This window comes from Cololabis saira, chromosome 9 (genome assembly GCF_033807715.1).
Source record: "Cololabis saira isolate AMF1-May2022 chromosome 9, fColSai1.1, whole genome shotgun sequence".
NCBI lineage: Eukaryota > Metazoa > Chordata > Actinopteri > Beloniformes > Belonidae > Cololabis > Cololabis saira.
This window is the reverse complement of record NC_084595.1, coordinates 32,079,219-32,101,133: the sequence shown is the minus strand read 5'-3', so window position 1 is coordinate 32,101,133 and position 21,915 is coordinate 32,079,219. Positions and strand designations below refer to the sequence as shown.

The window sequence follows — 21,915 nt, the reverse complement described above, 5'->3', positions numbered from 1 at the left end:
TTATCATCTCAAAAAGTAGAGGAAGCAGGTGGAGCTTTTGGATGCAGCAGTCTGATCATCCAATCAGAGGAAGTCTTCAGAGACACATAAAAGCATCCCTTCGGATGAATTATTAAGATCAGAGGCACTGAGACAACCATTAACCTATATCTTGGCTAAATGCACAAACGCCTCCATACACACCCGAGTCTCTCTCCACACCAACATGGGCAGATGTTTATGCTGAAGATTTAGGCTCCTCTTTGTCAGGTACACACTCAGCCTGCTAATGCAGTTCATGCATACATTTCTTCATGCACAAGCTCTTTGTGCACAGACACAATTCTGTCCTGTGTTATTGACATTTAGTTCAGAGCCTTGTTTAAATTCAGACCATCCGCCTGGGTTAGAGCGTAGAATAATGCCAGACCCCTCAGACATTCAGCCACTGAAATGGCTTTCGGAGTCTCCACTGTGCTGAGAAAACACAGCAGGGCGGATAGAAAAATGTCTCAAAACTGAGAAGAGATGTGTTTTTGTTGCTCTGCTGCAAGCCACACTTAGAATAAACAATACAGAAGATCAAAAGTACTGCAATTAGTCTGTGACGTTTGCATACAACACATGTAAAAATTGTATAACTATGTAATGAGTTGTGCAGGAATCTTAAAAGGGGGATTACCAACACGGGACATCCCCCCTGTTTGCCTTCTCAACCTGCTGTGTAACCATCAAATTCATTTTACAGGTACTTACCACACTTGTCAAAACATGCAGCATGTTCTCTGTGCAGACGTTTTCTAAGGTCCCCTACCCCCGCCAACAGCTCTGTTCAGAGGGTATTTGTAGCTCTATTACTAAATGAATGCCATTCCTATTGTATTTTATGTCCCTTTTCTTTTTTGGGACAGTGAGTATATTTTATTTTATTTTTTACAGTAAAATATGCTTTATGTTGTATATGACTTATCTGTCACTAATAAGAGAGCTTACATCTTGTTAGGATCAAACACTGACACACAACATTGTGTGTCTCTGTTAAATTAACCATGATTCCCGGGAAGACAGAAGCAGTCACGCATGCAAGTGGTACAGTATAATAGCTGAAACACATGTGCGCTCTGCCACTCTGTTAAATTAAAGACAGAGATAGTTGCTTTGTCAATAGAAAGCTTGTAGTTGTATAAGTGACAATGGTGATAATGCGCTGTTTTATTGCGTTCCTGTTGTATTTGCAATCTGCAGAACCTGAACTGCAATGCTGCAGTCTACATTATGGCTACAGATGGATGTCTATGTTAACAAATGTACGCATGCATTAATAATCACATGTACATGTGACGTGAAGCTCTAGCCTAATGTAACGTTCTGCAGAATTGTATCAGTGGATGGTTGTCAAGTGCATCACATGTACTAGCATTTTACTCCACACATTGCAACGTATGTGCTCATGTACTCTGGAAGACTCACACACATGCACACATATAGACACACATGAGGCATTACAAAGGCTGAGATTGAGGTCAGGGCAGGTGTTTTGATCATGAGGGCCACAGATAACTTTATTATTGTGGAGGAGATTTTTTTTTTTTAAGTGAATCACCTTTTAATAGACTCCAACCTTGTTTGTCCAAAATCCCAGACAGCTAAACTGCCTCAAATTTAATCTGGAGACGAAAAAAAAGAAAGAAAAGCCTCCTTTCTTTTTCAGGTTGCTGTTGATTTTAAATTAAATTATTTTGAGAGTGTGCACTTGAGTAGCCACTAGAGCAGTTACGAGAAAGAAAGATAGAAAGAAAGCATATTCGCACATATTTATCTGAAATATCTCTGAATGTACACCTTTTTTGACTTTTGAGATGTGCCTTTCTGCTAAAAGTAAAAAAATAAAAATAAAAAATAACAGTTTAACTAAACTGTGTTTATTCTATTAGAGTATATAGTCCGACATGACTCAGAGGAGTGTATCCAAATGCATTTAATCAAAGTAGATTTCAGCTACCAGAAGCCTGTACACAAAGCCAATAAACATGGATATATATATACAGTATATATATATATATATATATATATATATATACATATATATATACTTTTACGTTATTAGGTACACCAGTCCAACTTCTCGTTAATGCAAATTTCTAATCAGCTACTAGTACTTCTACTGTCATTTAGCGGACGGTTTTATCCAAAGCGACTTACATCTGACACAAATTAACACGAATTAAAGCTGCAAGCAGCGATGAACGGGCCCTCGCACCCTTGTGCACGTTCAGGCGTGCTGCAGTGGAAGCGCTTGTATGACTTGCATGTAGATGTCTTCAAGCCTGGACATTTAGCGGATGACACCAGCCACTACTCTCTATATCAAACCATTCAAAAGTTATGGCAGAGAATAGGGACTATCAAATATTGACCAATCAGAAGAAGGAGCGGGGCTAAATTGCACCAATTATGTTCAAAGACTCAAAACAGAGTCCGATGACACCACCCACGACTCTTTATATCAAACCATTCAAAAGTTATGGCAGAAAGTAGGAACTATCAAATATGGACCAATCAGATGAAGGGAGGGCGCGCTTTTTGGCGTCTATCGTTGCCAAGGTAACATTTTTGAATGAGAAAAGTAAAGCGCGTCGTTGCAGTATGGAGACGCACATTTTGATGTATAACACACACCTGGCTGCACGTTATGGTTCAGGCCGTATTAACGGCCGAAGGAATGGCATAAATTTCGCCAAAATTACACGATCAATTCAAAATGGCCGACTTCCTGTTCGGTTTCGTCCATGGCGCCAAGAGACTTTTCTTTAAGTTGCGACATGATACAGGTGTGCACCGATTTTCGTGCATGTATGTCAAACCGTATGGTGGGGCTTGAGGCACAAAGTTTTCTAGGGGGTGCTGTTGAGCCATTAGGCCACGGCCATTAATGCAAACCCTTAAATATCAAATTTTTCGCCAGGCCTGGTTTGCGTGCAAAATTTGGTGACTTTTGGGGCACGTTTAGGGGGGCAAAAAGGCCCTCCTTTCGTCGGAAAAATAAAAAAAAATACAATTCCTACAGATACAATAGGGCCTTCGCACTGTAAGTGCTCAGGCCCTAACAAGAAATCACATTGGAGGGTACAGCTGGATAAGTGCTGGTCAGACTGCTGTGAGTCCAGTTGAGTCGGTCCCTTTACACAAGAAAGTTACGTCTAAAAAGACACCATCATGCGATCATCTTGTCATAAGTGCATGGAGCTTACTCAGTGCTGAATCCTGCAAAGAGCTGGACAAATGTTCTAACTAGTTCTGATGAGCAGAGAAGTTTACTAGATGCAGAAGTGCTCCTTTAAGAGCTGAGTCTTTAGCTAGCTCTTAAAAGTACCTAATCACGTGGCAGCAACTCAGTCCATTTAGGCATGTAGTCTTGGTCAGCTGCAGTTCAAACTGAGCATCAGAATGGGGAAGTAAGGTGATTTAAGTGACTTTGAATGTGGCATGGTTTTTGGTGCTAGACGGGCTGGTCTGAGTATTTGAGAAACTGCTGATATACTGGGATTTTGAGAATGGCCAGACTGGTTCGAGCTGCTAGAAATGTCACAGTAACCCAAATAACCACCCGTTACAACCAAGATATGCAGACGAGCATCTCTGAACGCACAACATATCGAACCTTGAGGTGGATGGGCTACAGCAGCAGAAGACCTCACCAGGTGATTCTCCTGACAGCTAAGAACAGGAAACTGAGGCTACAATTCACACAGGCTCACCAAAATTGGACAATCGAAGAAGAAAACGTTGCCTGCTCTGATGAGTCTCAATTTCTGCTGCGACATTCGGAGGGTAGGATCAGAATTTGTTGTCAACAAAATGAGAGCATGGATCCATCCTGCTTTCCATCCACGGTTCAGGCTGCTGGTGGTGGTGTAATGGTGTGGAGGATATTTTCTTGGTACACTTTGGGCCCATTAGTACCAATTGAGCATCGTGTCAACGGCACAGCCTACCTGAGTATTGTTGCTGACCATGTCCATCCCTTTATGACCATGGTGCTACTTCCAGCAAGATACATACTATGTCATAAAGCGTGACTCATCTCAGACGGGTTTCTTGAAGATGACAATGAGTTCACGACTCAAATGGCCTCCACAGTCACCAGATCTCAATCCAATAGAGAACCTTTGGGATGTGGTGGAGTCGCATCATGGATGTTCAGCCGACAAATCTGCATGTCAATATGGACCAAACTCTCAGAGCAATGTTTCCCGTACCTTGTTGAAGCTATGCCACGAAGGATTAAGGCAGTTCTGAAGGCGAAAGGAGGCCCAACCTGGTACTAGCAACGGGTACCTAATAAAGTGGCCGGTGAGTGTATGCAAGTAATTCTACCACAAAAATAAATATCTTTTTCACGCTTCCAGAAAGACTTGACTTTATTGAAAAATATCCACATTGTCTAAAAAGTTACATATTTCCAGCCCTTTATCTTAAAAAATTTTCCTGGATACAGCTCAAACCTTATATGTTAACCCATGTTACTGACAAACAACCTCGTTTGTCATCTGTTTGTCATTTGGCTCTGCCATGTTGGGTTATTAGAGTTATTAGAGGGATGTAAAACACAAGGTTCTGAGAGGAAACATTTTAGTTTGGGTTAATGCCTCAAAAGATGTGTGTTGCCTGGCATTTGAAAGTTTGACCATAAATAGGCCTACTATAATAATTAAACCAGCACAAAGGATTATTTGTAATTTTTATGTCAGTGGGGCGAAGTTGTTTTCACAAAGCTGTCCAAGATTTACTGTTGTTTTGGTCTTTTACTCAATCACTCTCTTACTTTTCTCGTTGGTCATATCTGTCTTCAGCAAATTAACTCTGCCATGATATCCACTGTAGCTCTGTGAGCTAGTTTCATCGTCCATGATATGCAACATAGTGCAATACGTATTGTTGCAAGTCCAAAGTTGCTTACGCAGCTTTTTTTTTTTCCAATAGCCTACCGGGGGCAGAGGGCTGGGAATGCTAGGCTATTCCTAGAAGATTTACATGCTGTAAGGCAGGGGTGCCCACACTTTTTCAGCATGCAAGCTACTTATAAAATGAACAAGTCAAAATGATCTACCCACTACAAAAATGCAAAATGGTGGAACGGTACTTGATCTGTAAAATGCAGTCAAGGAGGTAGCACATTTCCTCATGTTGGGGTACTTTACTTCTGTTATTAAGATCCAGAACTGTCCATGAGCTCTGGACTTCAGTTCAATGTCGGCTTGAAGAGTCAAGATCTCATCTTCCACTCCAGAAGAGTTCAGGTGAAACATCATCGCAATTTTTGATGCCAGTGACTCAATCTCAGCATCTTCCCGAAAAGGATAGCACATTAATGTAGCGACTGGCTCGAGCAAAGAAAAGTCTTGAAAGCGTTCATCAAACTCTGACAGAGAACTGTCAATCAGCTCTGTCTCAAGTTGCACACAGGCCCTCCCTTGCGTCTCCAGCTCTGACACCAGGTTCTGGAAATTTGCCAAACCATGGCGCTTCAGCTTTGAGGAGAGAAGTTGCAGCTTTCGTTTGAAAGCATTAACCGAGCTGATCATATTGATCACGTTTTGTCTTTTCCTTGCAGCTTTAGATTAAGATCATTCAGCATGTTTGTCAGATCGGTTAAAAATGCTAAATTTTACAGCCACTGGCCGTCATTTAGTTACTTTTATTCTGCATGTCCGGCTGCCAAGAAAAACTCATTAATCTCCGGACATAGCTCTCAAAATCTTTGCAGGAACTTCCCTGGACTGAGCCATCTCACGTCAGTGTGTGTAGCAACAACTCGCAGTCAGCCTTCCCCAGACGTGCACGGAATAATCGTCTTTGAAGAGATCTGGCTCGAATAGAACAGGTGATCTTTGTTGCCACATCCATGATCTCTGTCATGTTGAGCATTTTAGCGCATAACGCTTGTTGGTGGATTATGCAATGGTAACTCAAGAAGTCAGGAAAAGCATCGTCCTGCCTGCACTTGGCAATAAATCCATTCACGCGGCCAACCATTCACCGGCACCACCGTGCTCCATCCGTGGTGATAGACACCAATTTGTACAAAGGGAAATACATTTTTCTCTGTAAAGTTTTTGAACGACTGAAATATGTCCTCTCCTCGCATATGTTCTTTCATGGGAAGTACTGTTAAAAGCTCCTCTTTTGCAGTCATATCACTGAAGACAATACGAATAAAAATGCACATCTGGGCTCATGTCTGTAGATTCGTCCACCTGCAGTGAGAAACAATCACAATCTCCGATGTCCTTCCACATTTGTTGGGTTACATCCTCAGACATGGCTTCACAGCGCTGTGTAACTGCACTTATTGACAGATGCAGAGCTTTGATTGAAGATAATATTTCTGCCTTATTTTTAAAATCTCGGAACAATGAGTCAGCTGCTTCAACGAATGCCTCTCTTAGCATCTCTCCATCTTGGAAGGACTTCTTGTTATTAACGATGACGTGACTCACACTGAAAGATGCTTCGGTGGCGGCTTTCACTTTTGAACTGGGATTTGAGTTCATTCACCGTTCTCTTCCTCAACTCGCTTTTCGGCGGGAAGTTGATGTCATATTTTTCATGAACAGTCCGAAAAGGCCACTCCACATTTCCCTTCTTTGGTATTGCGATGGTAGGCTGGCAGATGAGACAAACGCACTTGGAAATTCCTCATGAAAGTGATACGTTTTCGTCTTCTTACTTTGTCCAGCTGTAACACTCATTTTTGATGACCAAAGCTTTCTCTAGTTTAATAGAAAAAACGAGGTCTTCAAATTTGCGGTAACTTGCTGACTCGCTTGTTAGTTTTGCCACACTTAGCGTCGTCGTTTGCGCATGTGCAGAGACCTAAAGGTCAGAAAAATTCAACCGTCATCTGATGCTGCATTCGATTGTACTCCTAATTCGGAAAATGACATGGTAAATTAGTTTCATTACACCACCGTCTATTTTTTTTCTAATGTCTACTATTACTACCTTTGTGATCGACTGGTAGATCGCGATCGACGTATTGAGCACCCCTGTTGTAAGGTATTAGTTGGTCACCAAGTTAAGAAGTTACACGTTCATGAACCTGCAGCATGTAAATCTTTGTTCCTTTTGTTGCATCTTCTTAAAGGAATCACAACAAAAGACTGTGCCAAGGTAAGACATTTCAGTGCGTTGGAATGAGAGGTGGTTCTTCGCCACCCCACCCCCCTTCCTTGCATCTTCATTTCACCATATCTAACCACCACAGAGTGCTTTCAGATGGAGAAACTGATCCTCCTGCATGTTGAATATTATAAATAGAAAAGAGCAGACTATGGGGGTATGACAGAAGAAAGCCAGAGAGGAGGATGTGGGAAGCAAGGACGAGGATGACGAAAGCATGCGAGGTGGTAGGCACATACATGGAGATGAGAAATGAGATACACAATGGGAAAGAGGAAATGTCTATTTTTGTGGGTGGTTGGTAGCGAGAAAAGGGGAACATGATAGGCCTCTAGCAAGAAGAGTAGGAATTTGGTTTGCTCAGACAGATTCATATGGACTATTGAACCCAGGACCTTCTGTGGGGCGGCTGCACTACCAGCTGGGCCACCGTGCACCTGGAGCTCTCTTTTTTGCAAAATTGGACAGAGTGATCAAAAGGATGGTTTTTGAGCTGCTTTAAGATCTATCCGGAGCCTTTTTTTGTGGACTTTGCATATTACCCCTGTACCTTCAGTTTTCTTTGGGCCGTCCAGGTTCCTCCAGCAGTCAAAAAAAACATGTTAGATCCTGAATTGAAGAGTAGAGTTTTGTCTCTGACTAGTGACCTGTCCAGGAGTGTAGATGATGGGAAAATATGGGATCAATCTTGTGCCAGTAGGAAGTGATTGATTTGAGTAATTGCTTTTAGTACCTGAATCTGAATGGACTAGTCAAGTCAGTTTTGAATCAAATGATTCACATTTAGATATAAAGAATTCAAATTCACTTCCTCACACAAGATCAACTGCACAAGATCTATTCCATAGGACAAGCTACATCCCCAAACCCTGTCACTTTGAACCGGATAAAGTGGGTTTCTAAAATGTATAAATGAATGAATGAATGAATGAATTAATTAATTAATTAATTAATCATTTTTGTAGTTATGGCAACTGGATAATGATTGAAAATTAAGTCAACACTATAGTAAAATGTCCACATCAATATGTGCTTCAACACAACACATTTGCTAAGAGAATAAGTAAGTGAAGAGTTTATGCCTGTGCATTTTTATGTCTATAACCAGTCATCCGGCAGTCAATCTGCAGCTCGTTTTTTCCTTATGCATTATAACCCCCCTCCCCCTCCAGTCTCCTCTGCATCCCTCCATCCTGCCACCTCCTGGATCGATGAATTACTTCCTTTATTCAGCAAGGTGACAGGACAGTTTAGAGACTGTGGGGTTCATATTACAAGTGTGAGTGTGTGCTTGTGCACAACTTGAGCGTCTCAGAGGCCTTTGGGGTCAACAGTATTGACATGCCTGACTTTTCCCCAAAATCTGAGCGACAGCTGAAGTGACTGGTGCCTCCTTTAATAAAACATTCTACCAAAATAAACACAAACAGTCAATATAACTGTAAAGTTTCTCATTTTGATAAACAGGCTAATTATCATGTTGCTTCCAAGCATTTGTTCTCCTTAGACTGGCAGGAATATTACGCAACCTAAGCTGTTTGAACATGGTGCCATAGAGACAAAATGGAGGGGGTAAATGTGCTGGATAACCTCAGTGCAGAGATCCAACACAAGCTGAACAATTTCCTGTTCATTCTGGTCTTTATGTCAACTGTTACATGAAATCTAGGTTGTCCATCATAGCCTATTTACTGTACTTCAGGTCCATTTTTCTCAGTCTTGCTCTGCCAACCGCTAACACCAGTTCATCTCTGACTTCACGACAACCAAGGTGTTTTAGCAAGAACGACAAGCCCTAATATCCTTAAATCTTGCAAAAGCCTCCCTACATTTATCGCCCTGGGCAACATGCGGCAGTAAATGGCTTCAGTTTCTCTGTGGTGTACGAGAAGAACCGAGGACAGATCAATACAGTCAATCACCGTCTTGGTTTTATCTCGACTCCAGTGAGGCTTCCTCCCATAAAGTTCCTGCTTCACTCAAGATCCCTCCCCACCTCCATGCCCCATGCAGCATCTCTGAGTTTCTGCAGAGAACTGTGCCGTTACTTTTTTACTTTATTTAAACACCAGCAACCTTTCCTGTTATATGATGCCCTGCCTGCAAGGATGGAAAAAATGCTACCAATGACATTTCTCCTCTAAAGGTTATAACATTTCCTGGAATTTAATGCCAACTTTTTTTTCCCTACATAGCACTTTTGTTTTTTATTATCAATTCACTGATTTTCTGGACATAGATAATGGCTTTATGACAGCAGACCATATCTGCTCAGTTTCACCAAGCATCTGATTTGCCGCGCTCAACAAAAACCTCCAAGGAAGCAGTCTGTGTTGACTGACAGTCTCTACTTTGACAAGAGAAAAGCAATCTTTCAAAATTGCTGGTGAACTCCCAGTTGACTCTCATCCATCTCCACTCACCCTCTTACCTAGAACATCTTGTTTTGTCATCATTTCCACTGCTTCAGAGAGACTAAGTCAACTTTAAACCATGTCAACTTTTTGCTGGCTGTGTAGATCCCTCTCCTTCCAACGGGACCTGCTCCACCTACCACCCCAACAACCTCCTTATACGGTCTTTATCGCAGAAAAGTTTCCATCGGCTGCATCTGGCTGGTTAGATTGAAAGGCATGCTGCTAAAACAACAGTCTCTCATTTTACCCTTTAAAATCACCTCACTTACTTTACCAAACGGCGCTGTTACCTGTTACGACTGCTTAAGTGATAGAAATGGCAATAACTGCATACATTCTCTGGTGGATTTAGCGCTCATCTCCCCGCCACCCGCCTCTTAGTCATGACCTGCGTTCTGAAACGTAGACGTTGTAATTTATTGACAGTTGTGAGCAGCTTCACTCCTCACCAGTTTAAACACCAGTTCCATGTCTATTAACAGTGTTGGGTCTTGAACTGACCCCACTTATACCTTGACCTTTTATTGTCCTTTTCTCTCTCACTACTTCCCTCCACCTCTCCGCTTCACATTTTTTCATCCCCCCTTAACGCAGTAACTCCCAGCGGAGGCTCTGCCACTTCTCTCTATGGCCACACACAAACCCACGTAGGCTCCTGTTGGCTCTCAGCTTAACAGTGTTTATAACGATTTGACCCGGTGACCTCTGCGTTAATGATCTGTAACCCCTCTCTCAACCCACACACACACACACACACACACACACACACACACACACACACACACACACACACACACACACACACACACACACACACACACACACACACACACACACACACGTGCTGACAGACAAAACTCTGTGCTTTTGTTTGCATTATTTTGCTCTTGATTGCTCTTGAAATAGTCTTGGTTTGCACTAAAGGAAACTGGAAAATGAAAAGAAATGTAAATTGGAAGCATAATTTGTTCATTGCAAAAATGTATTTCATCCATCCTTCACCCATCCATACATCTATCCAAAAACTGTCTTTAATGAGAGACATTTTGAAGCTATGTCATCAATGAAGGCCCCCTGGTTTAAGAAAATGCAATTTCATGGTATTGGTACAGTTTGAAGAGGTAATACTGAACAATAACATCTGCGTTCTGTTAAGAAAGAAATTACATTCATTGATGTTCACTACTACTTTTGTTTGGCCCTGAGACTCAAAAGGAAATTAAAAATTGCGACTTAGTGCTTTAGAGTATTAAAAGAAACCAAGAACAAAAAATATGTGTTCCTGCTCTGACCATGACCATTTTAGTCAAGGTTTTTACTTCTTGTTTAAAGCTTTTCCAACGCTTAGTATGTTTTGGGAATGAGAAAAGAAGCTTACTTTGCCCTTCCATTAGTTATATTCTTACATAATTTCTGCATTTCACATAAAATACACACACATAAAATAAAAGAATGACAAAGTTACACATTAGTTTTTATTTGAAAACTAGAACATACATAACAACAACTGTGCTACTGATTACCGATCACAATGATGTTTGCTCTAAGTGTGACAACATTATTATGTCAGAAATTATTACAAGACATCTGGTCTTAGATAGAAGTACTATTTAATTTACTTAAAACACTTTACACATCCATTTTTCACCTCATAGGGATAAATCTTTAGGGTCCATTGGCTGACACATTGTCATAGAAGCCTGGATCTTGACAGAAAGATGCTACATCACAACATATATCTACAGCGTTCATAAACTTGCAAATATCTACAATCTTACTGCTGTACCCTCTCTCTCCCTCTCTCTCTCTCACTCCCCCTAAATGAGACACCAAAACACACCAGCTGGTTTAATCTCACATTTACAGACTAACAAATCTCACTATTTTACCCTCTCAGTCTAGTCTTGTCATCAGCACTTGAGCCCGATTAGAGGTCAGGAAGAAAGGAAAGCAACAATGTCAACCAGTATTACAATGCAGCCGAGCCGGCCACTGGAGAGCTAAAACATCAGCTATATTTTGTGCTCATGGGAAATCAATTTCAACTCGCAGTACAGTGGTTTGAAGTGTGTGCTCATGCAGCCCAGTCTCATGAGAAAATGTGTGAAGGGTATTAGTCTGTATTCCCCAAATGTAGTGTCATAATGAAGAGTCATTAATTGTGAGAGAGTAAGATTTGACTTTGTCAGCTGGTTTGTGTAAGGCCGTGTACAATGTGATAACAGCCTGTAACCGTGTATGAATTTATATTTAAATTCAATGCCGTCATTATTTGCTGTCCTTGCCATGTAGGCCTATTTTTAAAACCACCCTTCACTGGAACTGACAGCAAATTTAAAAATGTTAAAGTTCTTGCACGATGCTGGGTCATCCCACTGCCCACTTCCTTCTGCATCTCTATGAGCAATTTCAAACATCTTACACCCTGATTTCTTCGCATTTTTTCACCCAGTGCTCCTACCTAAGTGAGTCCTGGGCATTGCTCATGGCAATATCTCATTTTCGCCAGATTCGTGCAGTACAAAATACAGTTTTAATTTGCCAAGGCAAACATGATGTGTAATGTTTGTAGAGCTTTGAAAGTTGTAATTTTATAGTTTGTTTTTAGCAAGACCGTCTCATGCAACATGCAAGAATTTTGGAGCCCAGAAAAGGCAGAAATTTTATGAGCTTTTATTGTTAAACTGTTATGCTTTGTGTTTAGGTTTAACATTTTCCAGAGGGAGACTGCACTGGCTTGTGTCTTAAAGAAGTCTAGTGCTTTGTGTTCAGGACCTCTGTGTGTTCATGTGTTTCTGAACAACCCTTACCTTCATGCGATGAAACCCATACTCTAATTTGACTTTGTTATTATGTCTTTCCTGCTGCCACAAGGCTAAGAGCTGTTGAAGGACTGGATGGTAGCCTCCAATTATTGTCTTTAAGAGTATGCGGACACACGTCTTACTGCCCGCACAACTAATTCAGAGAAAAGGCATAAACAAGATGACCTTACTCAGTAAGAGGCATGAAGCAGACAATCACTCACCAGCTTTTACTGCGGTTCTCCAGGGACTGTCAGTGAAAAGTGGTAATTTGCAAACCTCTTGATGTACCTGAGTGATTAAGATAATTTACACATGATAGTGGTTGTCTTTAAAGGATTTTGTTTCCACACGAATCTGCGATTTATTTACTCACCGGCTGAAAGTGAAAACAGCATTTTGTTTCAAACTATAAAAGAAGCACTACAGCTATTTAGACACTTGACTGTTGGGAGTTGGAAAGTTTCATTACTTTGCTAAACTTTGTGACCTTGTAGGAATGATCTTCTCCTCCTAGAATAAGAGCGGTTCCCCAAAGTATTCATGGACCTGGTGGGTGTTGGACTCAGTCAGTGCTGCTTTTTAAAAGGCTGTTCATATTCTGCTCAGTGTGAGGAGCTCCGTCGCTCACGAGGGTCTCGCATCACAGATGCTGCTCCTCCACAATGAAAGAAGACAGCTGAGGTCGTTTGAGCATTTGTTTAGGATGCCTCCCAGATGGGGGTTTTGAGCATGTCCAAAATGAGAGATTAAGTTTCTTTGCACTCCAGCAACCTCACAGGACTCAGAGCTGCATAGAATGCAATAAATGACTGGGTAGATTTTACATTTGTTCTTTCCATCCACAGTCCTTGTTTTTGTGTCTGAAAACGGATATATTGTCGGTTTCACCCTGAGGAATGATTACAGGGAGCAGTAATGTATCAGTGTACATGCACAATAACCACATGGTTAGTACAATTTAGAAAAAAAAAATTAAGCCTTTTTGTTGTTGTAAGTAATGAACAGTATTACATGAGGGGTTTAACGTGACAGACACAAACCCAGAAAGAGAGCAGCAATATGTAGCTTCTGTTTATTTAGTGATTCAGCTTTAAAAAAAACACTTTTCTTGTTTGCTTTGGTTCTCAGTCTATATTTGGAGAAAAATGATCAGTAATGTCATGAGGATTTACTTTTTCTGACAAAGTTAATACACTGTTTTAATGGTCTTGATTAGAAACTAATAAAACCTTCAGCCAAACCAAATCATTTTTCTGTACCAGGGTTGGGCTCAGAGTCTGACTAATGCCATAATCCTCTCTCTCTTCCGTCTTCAGTGACGGCATGTTGGAGCTATGGTACTTTCATTTTGAAAAAGATATACTGTACATGTATGAGTATGAATCCATATATTTTCCCCATTCCTTTTAGCTTGAGGGGATGCATTCATTCCTTAAGTTTTGGAAAGTTCAACATTGATTGCCTTTTCCTTGACTTCATCACTGAATGCTACAGAATTTGAGATTCAAAAAAAGAAAGAAAAAAAAAACAACAATATCTAATTAAAGCTGCAAGCAGCGATGAATGGGCCCTCACGCGTGCAATTTGCACCAATTAAGGTCAAGGACTAAAAACTAAGTCTGATGACACCACCCACGACTCTTTATGTCAAACCATTCAAAAGTTATGGCAGAAAATAGGAACTATCAAATATCGACCAATCAGAAGAGGCGGCGGGGCTAATTTGCACCAATGATGGTCAAGTACTCAAAACCGAGTCCGATGACACCTCCCACGACTCTCTATGTCAAACCATTCAAAAGTTATAAAAGAAAATAGGGACAACCAATCAGAAGGGGCGGGGCTAATTCAGGCCAATGAAGGTCAAGGACTCAATACCGAGTCCGATTACACCACCCACGAGTCTTTATGTCAAACCATTCAAAAGTTATAGCAGAGAAAAGTTTTCTAGAGGGCGCTGTTGAGCCATTTTGCCACGCCCATTAATGCAAACCATGAAATATCAAATTTATCACCAGGCCTGGCTTGCGTGCTAAATTTGGTGACTTTTGGTGCACGTTTAGGGGGACAAAAAGGCCCTCCTTTCGAAGGAAAACAAAGAAAGGAAAACAAAAATTCCTACAGATACAATAGGGCCTTCGCACTGTAAGTGCTCGGGCCCTAATTACCTAATAGTATTCTCAAAGTCTAACCCTCTTATAGGACTCGTTGACTCCCATTCACAAACTCCTTTTTGAGATAATATGACAAAGCAATATATGCAAGAGTTTCACCTCACTCATATATTGTCTTCCCAATAATATAATTCAAGTGAAGTTGATGGTCTTACAGCAGTACAAAATATTTATATATTTATAATTTTTTCAAGGAATATTTGCTCTCTTTAATAAGAGTTCTCCAGCTCTTAATATCTCCCATATCTGTTGTTGGTGAAAACCAGCCCAAGTAACATTTGATTCCTGTCCTGGTTGCCTCCTGCAACAACTGTGTATCACTTCCAGACCCATGTCACACATCAACAATGAAACAAGCTCACAGGGCTGCGGTGGACAGAGGTGATTATGAGACCCAAAAAACTAATGAGGGATGAAAGTGAGCCCCAACCCCCATATGTGCCAGAAGATGGGCACATTTATTTTCCCAAAGTATACACATCCTTTCTTCTCCGTGAAGAGCAAAATAGGTTAGAGGTGTGAAAAGAGAATCCCTGCACATCAGTTTTATCTGTGGTGTGGTGGGAGTCATCATTGCATCAACCATCTACAAGCAGTCCAGTAGTCAAATCTGCAGCCCCTTTGCATGTAAAAGTGTATTTTGGTTCTTATTATACATGATTTGCAAGTTTTGATGTGATTGTGTAACGAGTCCGTACCCTGTATTTAATAAGAAGTGATGAGAGTTTGCCTGAATGGGCGAATTAGAAACATTCCAAAGTGGTTTGTAGGAGGACAAGGTTATTAAGGTAATACAGAAGTCTGGACAGCTTACAAAAAGCACCGTAGAGAGTTTTTGCCAGTGGAATTAATGCTGAAGTTGTCCTTAAGACTTAACTGGAGTTACAATGAAGTTTGTAACCTCCTACTCATACAGATTAGGAACCACTACACCTCAGGGCAAAAGTGTTTGTGACAGAAAGAAAAGACACAGCAGAGAGGTGAGAACTGATAACAGTGAAAATGGCAAGTTTCCCAAACAGGCACCCATGTGGTGAACCTGTCTGCACACAAAGAAAGGGAGTACTCGTGTTAAGAAAGCACAAGCATCAGATCCTGAAAGAGAAATAGAAATAATGGTAGTTTTCTCACGGGCCTATACCCATGGCTGGATAATCGATCTCTTAAAGTTACAAAATGTGTGACAACAACAACCAGTTCCATCCAGTCTTGACACAAGACAAAGTGCCTCATCTATTCATCTCTTCTTGTCTGCCATAGCTGCTTAATACTTCAATCTGAAATTGCTTGCCTTGTAATGCTGGAAAGTTTATCTGTCTCACAATGCTTATTCCCGCCTCTGTGCTCCTCCAGGACCCTCTTCAGTGATCAGTAACGATGATGACTCAGCTTCCCCACTTCACCACGTCTCCAATGGTAGCAACACTCCCTCCTCCTCAGAGATGGGCCCTGACGCAGTCATCATTGGGATGACCAAGATCCCAGTAATAGAAAACCCTCAGTACTTCAGGAGTACCAACAGCCTGCTCAAGACTGACACATGTGAGTAAAACAAATAAAAACCCTCACGCATCTCAAAAATAGACATGCGTAAAAAGAGATTTAGATGTACATTAAGAATACTCACAATTAAGCAAGTAAACCTGTGTGCAATATAATGGTTGCCATGACAAAATCTTTCTAGGCTGTGGTAGAAGCTTTTTTGATGCTGTTACCGGTAATTAAATGTCAATTCTGAAGGAAATATGGGATATAGGAAGCCAATTAATATGCAAGTTGACAGCAGCATGCTAGAAACACGTCCATATATATATATATATATATATATATATATATATATATATATATATATATATATATATATATATATATATATATATATATATATATATATATATATATATATATGTATATATATATATATATATATATATATATATGTATATATATATATATATATATGTGTATGTATATATATATATATATATATATATATATATATATATATATATATATATATATATATATATATATATATATTATATGCAGTACTCGAGTTGTAAAACGAAATCAGGGGGGATGGTGGATTTTATCATATGGTGACAGATCATTTGTGCTGATTACAAATAATATAAAAAACACCTGCAGAAATACTGCAGGAATGAGATAGCAGCAGTTAAATGCAGCCTTCTGTAAGCTTTAAATATCCACTGGGCTTACATCAAATACATCAAAACACAAAAATAAAAAACAGTTTTCTGAACTTATCAATATGCCTCTGTCCTTCACAGGATAAGTAAAATGGATCACTGCAAAAACTCAAAATCTTAACAAGAACATTTGTCTTATTTCTAGTTAAAATGTCTAATTTTAGTAAAAAAAATCTCATTACACTTAAAACAAGACTCATCACTGGAAAAAACAACAATTTTCAACTGTTTCAAGTAGATTTTCACTTGAAATAAGTAGAAAAATCTGCCAGTGGAACAAGATTGTTTTGCTTGTAATTAGAAGATAAATCCCACTGGCAGATTTTTCTACTTATTTCAAGTGAAAATTGTCAAATAAGTTATTTTTCTGGTGTCATTTTTCTGGTGATGACTCTAAATGTTGAAATAGCAGTAAAACCACATTTATTGATGAAATTACATAAGGGATGGAAAGGGGGGATGGCAGTTTTACAGGGGGGATGATTTTGACTGTATTTATTTCAGCCCTACTTCACCCTCATCCCCCCTCAGTTCGGTTTCGGTTTTTGCTCCACGGTTTCGGTTCGGTTTGGTTTCGGTTTGTGTTATGTGCATAAAGAGAGCTTTTTTTTTCCCAAATTATACGTTTATTTTGCTTGTCACTTAGGTGACGAAAGCCCACATCTCCAACCAGCGAAAAGGGCTGCAAATCTTTAGCAATGAACGCTCCCGCTGCACGGGTTATTTTCTAGTGTTTATCTGAAGTGGCACTATACAGTAGGTCTGTTGGAAAGCATTCTCCATAGACAGTTGTTGTTTTTTCACTGGTGTTACCTTATCGAGTCGCTCGACTGTCTGGGTGTTGGCGCTGGAGATGACGCTCATATTGCTCGTGTTTCCTTTTGCGTATGGGACATGTTTCTGTTAAAGTTCTGTTAACTGTTAACCGAATGATGCCACGCCCGAGATTTGAATGAAGCCGGTGCTTCTTCAACTCTGTTGTTTTCCGTGTCTGCTCTGTGTGAGGGGGGAGTGGGCGGAGCTACAACAGTGACTACAACTCACGAGGCGGGCTTTTCTGCAGCAGGCTGACAGGCGCACAGAAACACGCGGGTTGTAAAGCATTAATGCAAAATTACCGAACGGTTCGGTTTTATACCGAGAACCGTTGCATCCCTAATATATATATATATATATATATATATTATATATACAGAACAAGCGAGGACACAAGCTCAAGAAGAAAAGAGAAGCTAAGGAGCTCAAAGGCAGAAAGACAGACAAAAGACAGACAGCGAACATGCAAGAATATTGACCTGCTCCATCAACATGACATTATGATTATTGGCAAGTAATAAAAGCTTCTCCAAGCTATGGCCTTGTGTTGCAGTGAATTATGGAAGTGTGTGTGTGTGTGTGTGTGTGTGTGTGTGTGTGTGTGTGTGTGTGTGTGTGTGTGTGTGTGTGTCTGTGTGTTTGCTCTTATTGTTGATAGCTAGATTTAAGAGGCATCCTAATGGGGAAGTGGAGGTTGACCTCTTCAGTCCTGCGTTAAGACTGAAAGACTGACTGGAATTTACAGCCCAAAGACAAGAATGAAAGCTCCAAGGATCAATAAAAGTCAATAATATATTGTGGTGTTTTTTTTTTTTAATATATATAATACTGTTATTACAGCAATTAGTGTGTGTGTGTGTGTGTGTGTGTGTGTGTGTGTGTGTGTGTGTGTGTGTGTGTGTGTGTGTGTGTGTGTGTGTGTGTGTGTGTCTGTATGTGTGTGTGTGTGTGTATGTGTATGTGTATGTGTATGTGTATGTGTGTGTGTGTGTGTGTGTGTGTGTGTGTGTGTGTGTGTGTGTGTGTGTGTGTGTGTGTGTGTGTGTGTGTTTCTCAGAGTTAAATGTCTAAAGTATCTGTCCAATCATTTGACACTTTAACATTTTTCCAATGGGTACCACGGGGTTTGATTGAGACAGTTCGGCAAAGCGGTGTTAGGATGCTCATTTAAATCATGGCCTTAACCAGCTTGCCTTTTCAGTAGTTGCTATAGCTTGCTATTTAAATGATTATACGGGCTTCTTCTTGGCAGCAATAAAGCAGCAATTATGCTGCAGATATGACAGATCCATGTGTAATCACGGGAAATGTTAGCTCCGTTTCACAGCTTCAGAGCTTTCCTCTGAAGTGACCACCTCATTAACAATAATAAGATCCGAGGAAGAGTGTTGCAAATCATAACTCATGCATTATTGAGCAGTTATATTAAAATACACATTTTCAAAGGTGATAACAACATCGTGTATGCTTCCCCAGCTGCTCATGTACAAACACTACATACTAGTGTGTACAGCGGAAGGATTTGAGAAATAGCCAGGCTCAATAGAAAACTATCCAGATAAAAAAACAAGTGTGTAATATGTTTTTTTCTAAATCATGTGTATCATATTTTTATTTTCTATTATTTGCAGTGAAAGGTGGTTAAAGTTGATTTCAAAAGATACCTATTTCTTGTTCTGGTAAAGAGACAAATCACAACGTTCACGTGCACTCATTACCCTTTGAGATCACATTTATCTGTCCAAGAAACGTCTGACTGAGGTACTAAAAAGCGTTTAACTAAACTAAAAAACCCTTCAACTGGCATGTCACTGTGGCACCGCACAAGAACCATTGACTGAAAAAAATAGCACAGGCGACCATGAGGTGGCGGTAATGCACATTTTTTGCCGTTCACAAATGGCCAACAGCATACAAGGAGATGAAAAAGAAGAATGTAGCAAAAGAAGAAAGGAGGAGGAATACATAAACAGTAGATGCTACTCATGTTTTTTTTTTAAACATACACTGGTCGTAGCGATTGCGATTACCGGTAAAAGAAAAACCCTGCGGGACCTCTACATTGGTGCGAACAAAACCTCAACGGACTTATTGGTCCATCTATCCGTTTTTGTTGTGATCTTCAACTTTATCAAATGTACTCGTAGAAAAATGTCTCTGGTTGAAATTGTTCAATGTGGTCACATGATTTATGTTCACGTGAGAGTGCTGAACCTAATTTAGAAATCCCAATTAGAGACCCCCACCAAGAGGAGTGCCTCTCTTGACTACAGGGATGTTTATCGCCCCGTAAAGGTTCCCAGAAAACCACTTTTGAACGGCTCTTCCTGGTATTGGAGACACGCGCCAACGATCTCGCCCCTAGAAAATCCACCCAGAACTCCCACTAGTGGGTATGCAGCTAGAACTATGGAGGAAGAGGCTTCAAAAGCACTCTTCAGTAAACCTGTGGGTGACAACTCAAGGGGTTATCCAGCTCTTCTTAGTAACACTCTTGTTGTGTGCCTAAGCAGTGGTGTCCAGAGGTGTTAGGTACTACCCCCTGGAAGTCACTGTTGAATCCAGAGCAACCAGGATAGTTCTTTGTAATGAAGAGAAAAATACAACCCCATTCACAAAAATGTTGGGGTGCTGTTGGGTAGCATCTCCAGGGTGGACCTGCCTCTCGCCTGTAACGAGCTGGGAAAGGCTCCAGCAGACCCCTGTGAACCTGCAAAGTTCACCAGTAATGGTCATGCAACAATAAACAATACATAGAAACTAAATACTACTTTAAAATCAAATCAAAAGGTAATTACAGGAAGTGGATAAGACGTAAAGTTATCTTACCATCATGGTCAAAGCAGATCTGACACAAGGTTGATAGTTTCCAGAGCAACCAGGCTAGTTCTTTGTAATGAAGAGAAAAATACAACCCCATTCACAAAAATGTTGGGGCACTGTGGAAAATATATTTGTAAATCTCATAAACAAATTTTTTAATCCCAATAGAACATATTTACAATAAAATACCAGATATCAAACTGAGACATTTTGCCATTTCAAGGAAAATTGTCTCATTTTGAATTTGATGGCAAGAACACATCTCAAAAAGGTTGGAACAGGACGATGTTTAGTGTTTGTGTAGCATCTCCGAAGATTACACGCATCTCGTTTTGATCTTCAGCCTTGTCCCTTGTCCCTCTGAGAGTCCTCCTGATTCTCAGAATCTTTGATATTATACATTACAGATGGTGGGATCGTCAAAGTCTTCACAATTTTACATTGAGGAACATTTTCAGAAAGTTTTTACACAATTTTTTGTTTCAGTTTGTCATAGACTGGTGAACCTCTGAACATCTGATAGACTAAAATGCTCCTGTTATAAACAGTCATGTTACTCACCTGTTGCTAATGAACCTAATTTGTCAAATTATCCTCCACACATTGGCGTCATGTGCTGGTTATTTTCCAGCCTTTTGTTGCCCCCGTTCCAACTTTTCAAATTCACAATGAGCTTATATTTTCCGTGAAATAGCTCCTAACATCTGATATGTTGTTTGTGTTCTGTTGGGAATAAAATAGGGGTTTATGAGCTTTGCAAATCATTGCATTCTGGTTTTATTTACACTTTGTTTGAATTGGGTTTGTAATAAGTATGGGTGGCAATGCTTGCTTGGCTCAGCATTCAGACTTGAAACAAGAGGAAAAAAGCTTGACTCAGCCCAAATGACACAAACTCCCTGTCAGCACTTCAAAAACTGAATAAAACATGTTAAGGCTAAAAATGTATAGTAAGATGACATGTTGGTTTCAAGACTCAGGTGTTTGACTATTCCTTGGACAGGTGTCATCATTTCCTGCATGATAGTGGTTTTCATATTTCTAGTCTTCAACTACACTAATCGCTGCTTGCTCCACTGAAACATTTGGGAGAGATTAGTGTGAAATTCGAGCATCCGACGATGGCTCCATTTTAATCAGAATAAGTCTAAAGATAAATAACAATGATAAAAATGACAAGACCCAGAATATGTCATATTTAAGAGTCCTTCGTAGAAATGCTGAATTAAAAAGATTTTCCTCTCTTTGCCTTCACACGCTATACTCTCCCCTTGGGTGTACATCACATTACATGACATTTTCATTTAGCAGACGCTTTTATCTAACGCGACTTACAACTGAGGGTTTATGTTTTGTCGTATCAAGAGAATTGTTAAGGAAAATGTTAGTCATAAATAAACACTGCATGCCATATTTAAAATCACATATTTCCACACTCGCAGGCACATGTGTGTCTTAAGACATTAGAAAAAGTTAGATTTCCACTTCGTATGGAGTGGAGCAGCAG

General features: G+C 40.2%; 1 protein-coding gene across 1 annotated transcript in view; it reads left to right on the top strand.

Annotated features, from left to right (window-relative positions):
- ntrk2a (neurotrophic tyrosine kinase, receptor, type 2a) overlaps positions 1-21,915 on the top strand; it is a 100,450-nt gene that overhangs the window by 42,984 nt on the left and 35,551 nt on the right. Inside the window, exon 16 of the mRNA XM_061730241.1 lies at positions 15,913-16,101. Within this exon, the coding sequence (XP_061586225.1) occupies positions 15,913-16,101 (189 nt within the window). The remainder of the gene's footprint in view (positions 1-15,912; positions 16,102-21,915) is intronic.